Raw genomic sequence first — 6,479 nt, 5'->3', positions numbered from 1 at the left:
TCAGTGACCTCATCAGGAAAACGGGGATGAAGACTGTGAGTCCCATGTGGGACAGGGACTGTGTTCAACCCAATTACCTTGTATCGACCCCGGCGCTTAGTACAGTGCCTGACACATAGTAAGCGCTTAACGAATACCACTATTATTCTTCTTCTTAATAAAAAAGATGGCATTTTTAAAGCGCTTACTCTGTGCCAAGCACTGCTTTAAACCCTGGGGGAGATACAAGGTTATCGGGTGGCCCAAGCTGGGGCTCACAGTCTTAACCCCCATTTTACAGATGAGGTAACTGAGGCACAGAGAAATGACTTGCCCAAAGTCTCACAACAGACAAGTGGCGGAGCCGGGAGGAGAACTCACGACCTCTGACTCCCAGGCCTCTGCTCTTTCCACTAAGCCTCGCCGCTTCTCTAATAATAATAATAGTAATAATAATGTCGATATTTAAGAGCCTATGTGCCGAGCACTGTTCTAAGCGCTGGAGTAGATACAGGGCAATCAGGTCGTCCCACCTGAGGCTCACAGTCTTAATCCCCATTTTACAGATGAGCTAAGTGAGGCACCGAGAAGTGAAGTGACTCGCCCAAAGCCACACAGCTGACAGGTGGCGGAGTCGGGATTAGAACCCACCTCCTCTGACTCCTAAACCCGGTCTCTTTCCACTGAGCCACGCTGCCTCTCTAATAATCAAAATTCTTCTTGTCGCCCAGGACATGGTGGCCCCGGGCGGGACAGTGCCCTCGTTGGGGGCAGCGGTTGGGGGAGGGGAGGAGTTAACCCGTTCCTCTCCGATGGGCCCTAGGGAAGTCGAGGGAGCGGTGGAGGGAGGCGGGCCGGTCCTGGGGCGCGGTGGAGAGGGGCGGGGCTTGCAGGCGTGTCTCCACTTGCTGCGGTGGGCGCTGCCCCCGTCCCCCCCGCCCTCGGGGGCCGGGGAGGGGACCGGGGAGGGGACCGGGAGGGGGCCGGGGTCCTGACGCTCTCTCCTCCCATTGGCCCTCCCAGGCCGCGGCTGGGTTATAAAAGGGCGGCGAGCGGTCCGCAGCCCGCACCGCACGGTTCCTTGGCGCTGTCCGGCCCGCTCCGCCCGCCAGCCGGCCAGTCCCCTGCCTCCGCGTCAGCCCCCCGCCTCCGCGCTCCCGCCATGGCCTCGCTGCAGGACTTCGTGGGGAAGTGGTGCCTGGTGGACAGCAAGCACTTCGAGGAGTACATGAAGGAGCTGGGTGAGCGGGGCGGGGGCGGCCAGAGCACGGGCCCGGGGGGGGGGGGGGGGTCAGGAGGTCGTGGGATCTAATCCCGACTCTGCCACTTGTCTGCTCTGTGACCTTGGGGAAGTCACTTCACTTCTCCGGGCCTCCGTTACCTCGTCCGTAAAATGGGAATTGAGACTGGGAGCCCCGAATGGGACAGCTTCTGGCTCCAACCCAGTTTGCTTGTACCCCCCCCCCAGAGCTTAGTACAGCGCCTGGCCCATAACGCTTAACAGATGCTGTGGTAGGCGGAGGGGGGCAGGTAGTGGGGGAAGGCCCCCGAAGCAGCGCTGCTGGAGTGGGGTAACGCCACCCTCCTGCCTCTTCAGAGCCCTGCGACTCTGAATGGTGGGAGTGCGGGAGCGCTGTATAGGAGGAGTGGTAAACCGAGCTTTATTTGGGGGGGTGCTTGGGCTGTGGGAGGTGGGGGGAGGAAGCAAGTCACGTCCAATCAGCCAGACTGGTTTGGGGGGCTCCAGAGGCCACGGGGCTTCCTGCTCCCGAAGGGTCTGCCCGAATAGTGTATCATGGTTGCGAGGTCATGGATGCCCTGAAGCTTGTCGGAAGCAGAACTGGCCCAGCAGCAGGAGGGATTGAGGATAGCTCAAAGGATGAATTTCCCGGAGCCATCGTGCACTGACTAGGCTACCGAAAGCTAAATGCTAGACAGAAGTCTCCGTCTGTCAAATGGGCTTGGCGATGGCTCTGCCTGAGGATGGGGGATGGACTAGGTGTCCTCCGGGAAGCCCGGAGATCCGCTGTGGATCACAGGGAACTGGAAGAGCCTGCTGTGCCCTTAGAAGCGTCTGGACCCCAGTGGCCAGGGCTGGGGGGAGAAACTGGGGGAAACGAAGCAATGGCTTGGTCCCCCATAGCCAAGGGGTTCTGGGCTGCCTGGTTCCAGCAGGCTGAGCCTGGGGTGGCAGCCCATGCTGACCAGAAGCTTCCTGTAAGGTCTTGGTTTCCCAGGCCCTGGGCTGGGAGCTGCTGGTCTCACAGTCCCCTGTCCACCTGGTGCCTAGCTCTCCTTGGGTCCTTCTCCCCTCTACCCCCCAACTCCAGCTGGCTCTCCTATCCCAGGGCCAGCCAGGCTTGCCCTAGTCAGTGGTGAGGGGGAGGCAGGTTGGAGGCCTCAGTGTGCCCAGCTCTGGAGACTGGCACTGCTCTGAGTAATGGAGGTCGTGCATGTGGGCCACCTGTTGGTCCGTTTCTCGGGATAGGCCTCCCAGACCTCCCCCCAACCCCCACCCCTTGCCACACACGGATCATTTTCCTTCCACCCAAGGTGTGGGGATGGCCTTGCGCAAAGTGGGAGCCCTGGCCAAGCCAGACGTCTATATCTCCGTCGATGGCGACAATGTCACCATCAAGACCGAGAGCACCATGAAGACCAGTCAGTTCTCCTGCAAACTGGGGGAGAAGTTTGAGGAGACCACAGCGGACGGCAGGAAAACGCAGGTCAGTGGTGGCTTTCTGGCCAGAGGGTGGGGCTCTGGGGGAGGAGGAGTGCCAGGGGGCAGTCTCGGAGCGTGGGCCCTCCCTGGAGGTCTGCCAATGCCCCCCCCCCCCTTGGCAGCAGCCTGAGCAGGCGGGGGTGCTTTGGCGGGGGTGCAAGGAGGGGTTGGTGCTGAGACTGAGGGCTTGGTCTCTGCAGACAGTTTGCAACTTCGTGGATGGGGCCCTGGTCCAGCACCAGGCATGGGATGGGAAAGAGAGCACGATCACCCGGAAGATTGAAGGCGGAAAACTTGTGGTGGTAAGTGACCCTTGTTTGCAGAATTGGCTGGTGGAGCCTTGCTGGGCACAGCCCAGGCACTGTTCACCTGCCAGGAGCCCAGGGGAGCTTCTCCCCATCCTCAGGGGCCACCTTGGGGGGGGTTGTGGTGGGGAGGAGGCAAAGCACTGGTGGTAACGGGGAGCTGCATCCTCCTTCTGTGTCTCCTTGAAGGTCTGTGTCATGAACAGTGTGACCTGCACCAGGACCTATGAGAAAGCACAGTAAGGAGACCCCGCTCCCTCCCCAGGACGGGCACCAGCTGCCAAGAACAGACTGGCTCAGTTTGCTCAGTTTAATGAGCAAAATCTTCCCCGAGGTCCCTGCTGCCGGCCCTGGCCCGAGGAGATGGGTTGTGTGCAATTGTATCCAAGGCACCGTGGACCTGGAGTGTGTGGCTATTTTTTCAATAAAGAACAAGGTTGTTGTGACTGGTGGTTCCTTCCTTCTCAGAACGGGTGGCTCAGTGCTGGTGTCCCCTGTCGTCTCAGGCTGGGACACCAGCATATGAGTCCAGCCTCCTCTGCCCCTGCTCTCGCTCCTCTGAGGGGATTTAGGCTGCTAGAGCCCTGATCACCGTGAGAACCAACTCCCAGGTGCTGCTGGGGCACATCTGGATGGAAGCAGTATGGTGGCAGGGGGAGTCTTGGCTTCCTGGGGCCTCCCAAATTTCACTGTCTGCACTCCAGTCTGGGTACAGAGATCATGCCAAACTCCCTACCTTCCTTGGGCTGTAGCCACCTTGCTAGTCAGAGGTGGCTCTGCCCTACTGAATACACCCACGTGTGACCTCTTCCCCACACCTCTTCCTGTTTCTCAAGCTGGCCTGTTCTCAGACTAGCTTCTCTCCAACCCTCTTCCCATGACCCTTCTTCCAGGAAGCCTTCCCAGGTTGTCCTTCTCCCCCAGGAGGGGCTCTTCAAAGTTGCCACCTTAGAGCAAAGGGTGAAGGACAAACCATGGAAACCAACCAAACTGGCAGGCTCAGTGTAAGTAGGAGGCCGCTACTACACAAGCAGGTACTAAGAGTGTGTGTGTGTGTATGTGTGTCTTGGCTTCCCTGTCTTTCCCCCACCCCCCCCCCACACACACTTCCCCCTCCCCCCCACACACACTTCCCCCTCCCCCACCAAATGTTGTTCAGGGCATGAATGGAGGGGGTGGAAGGGCTGATGTTTCAGGGGCACAGGAGATGAGGGGGTGTCCTACTGCTTTCCCAACACTAAGACCTGGGCCACATAGTCCTTCCACTTCTCCTCCCACCCCCACCCCACCCCATCTGTTAGGTTGGGGGTCAGTGAAGTGAGATACAGTATCAGTTGCACCTACTTTATTCAGATCACTGTACTAAAAACTTGTGGGAGTACAGGACTCTTGCTCTGCAGGAGTTTACAATGTAGGGGAAGAGACAGCCAGTGAAATAAATTGCAGGAAGGATCAATCAGTGATACTCAGTTCTTACTCTGCAGAGCACTGTATTAAGTGCTTGGCAGAGTACAGTACCATCAAGTTAGTAGACATAATCCCTGACTTCAAGGAGTTTACACGCTAACGGTATAAGGACAGACGTGTAGGTAAGTGTTTTGATGGGGTGTGATTACACAAGTGTTGAAATGACAACTAGGGGAGTGGACATAGAATAGAAATTAATTGGGGAAAGTCCCCTGGAGGAGATGTGATTTTAGAAAGGCTTTGAAGAGGGGGAGAACAGTGGTCTTTCAGATGGGGAGGGAGTAAGAAGGGAAGCAGCATGGCCTAGTAAATAGAACATGGACCTGTAAGTCAGAAGGACCTGGGTTCTAATCATAGGTCTGACACTTGTGTGCTGTGACCTTGGGTATTTCACTTCTCTGTGCCTCAGTGACCTCATATGTAAAATGGGGATGAAGAATGTGAGTCCCATGTGGGACATGGACTATAACCAAGCTGATTAACTTAGTTCTACCCCAGCCCTTAGAACAGTGCTTGGCACATAGTAAGCACTTTACTAATACCTTTTTAAAAAAAAGGTTAGTGGCAGAGAGAGGAGAATGAGGCACAACAAATGAGAAGCAGCGTGGCGCAGTGGAAAGAGCACGGGCTTTGGAGTCAGGGCTCATGAGTTTGAATCCCAGCTCTGCCACTTGTCAGCTGTGTGACTGTGGGCAAGTCACTTAACTTCTCTGTGCCTCAGTTCCCTCATCTGTAAAATGGGGATTAAGACTGTGAGCCCCACGTGGTACAACCTGATTCCCCTGTGTTTACCCCAGCGCTTAGAACAGTGCTCTGCACATAGTAAGCGCTTAACAAATGCCAACATTATTATTATAAATGAGTTGGTTTGAGAAGGGAAGGGTGTGAGGTGGGCTGTGGCAGGAGAAGTGATAAGTAGGAGGGAGAGAAAGGGAGTGCTTTAAATCTATTGGCCAGGAATTTCTGCTTGATTCAGAGATGAATGGGCATCCATAAGTCTCTAGAGAGTAAGCTCATTGTGGATAGGGAATGTGTTTACCAACTCTTGTTATATTATACTTTCCCAACTGCTTAGTACACTGCTCAGCACACAGTGAATACTCAATAAATATAATTGTTTTGATTGATCAGAGGTTTCTGAGGAAGGAGGAAGATGTGTGCAGGATGATGTCTTGGAAAAGTGATCCAGCAAAAGAGTGAAATACAGGGTGCAGAGGGGAGAGCTTGGAGGCAGGGAGACCAGCGAAGAGGCTGATGCAGCAATCTAGAAGGGATAGGACAAGTACCTGGAGCAGGGTGGTGGCTGTTTCGAGGGAGAGGGGTGGATTCTGGTAAGGTTGTGGAGGAAAAACCGTCAGCATTTGGTGACTTAATTGAGGGATTGAAAGAGGAGTCATGGATATTGTCAAAGTTACAGGAGGATGGTAGTGGTGTCAAGGATGTGGGAAAGCTAGGTGGATGGGTTCAAGGTGTCAGGAACATTCATTTAGAGATATCCTGGAGGTAGGAACAGATGGGGGATTGGAGAAAGAGGTCAGGGCAACTGACATAGGTTTGGGCTAGTGGTAATTCATCATCATCATCATCATCATCATCATATTAAGCATTGGGATTGATACAGTATAAATAGATCAGACACAGTCCCTGTCCCAAAAAGGACCTCACATTCTGAAAGGCAGAAGTGGTAGTTGAAGACATGGAAGTGGATGAGATCTCCAAGGGAGCGGGTGTAGTTGGAGAATAGAAAGGGAGCATGAACCGAGCACTGAGGGACACCCCCCCCCCCACCCCACAGTTAGAGTTGGGGAGGCAGAGGAATAGCCTGTGAAAGATGGAGGAACAGCCAAAAAGATAGGAGGAAAACAGGAGAGGGCAGTGTCAGAGAAACCAAGATGAGGAGGTGTCTGTGTGTTAGGCGGCGGCGGGGGGAGTGTTGGGGGGGAAGGGGAGGTGGTCGTTCTGCAGTGTCAAAGGTCAAGAAGGATTAGGGAAAAGTAGAATCAGTT

The 6,479-nt window shown here is 55.1% G+C and overlaps 1 protein-coding gene across 1 annotated transcript; it reads left to right on the top strand.

Moving 5' to 3' along the window:
* Positions 1-1,042: 1,042 nt before the first annotated feature.
* On the top strand, positions 1,043-3,452 carry FABP5 (fatty acid binding protein 5). The gene is made up of 4 exons (XM_029068313.2): positions 1,043-1,220; positions 2,533-2,705; positions 2,902-3,003; positions 3,196-3,452. The coding sequence occupies exons 1-4, from the start codon at positions 1,142-1,144 to the stop codon at positions 3,247-3,249; spliced, it is 408 nt and encodes a 135-aa protein (XP_028924146.1). The 5' UTR covers positions 1,043-1,141; the 3' UTR covers positions 3,250-3,452.
* Positions 3,453-6,479: the final 3,027 nt, after the last annotated feature.

This window comes from Ornithorhynchus anatinus, chromosome 7, assembly GCF_004115215.2.
Source record: "Ornithorhynchus anatinus isolate Pmale09 chromosome 7, mOrnAna1.pri.v4, whole genome shotgun sequence".
Classification (NCBI taxonomy): domain Eukaryota; kingdom Metazoa; phylum Chordata; class Mammalia; order Monotremata; family Ornithorhynchidae; genus Ornithorhynchus; species Ornithorhynchus anatinus.
The sequence above is the reverse complement of the archived record's forward strand: the minus strand, read 5'-3'. Positions and strand labels throughout refer to the sequence as shown.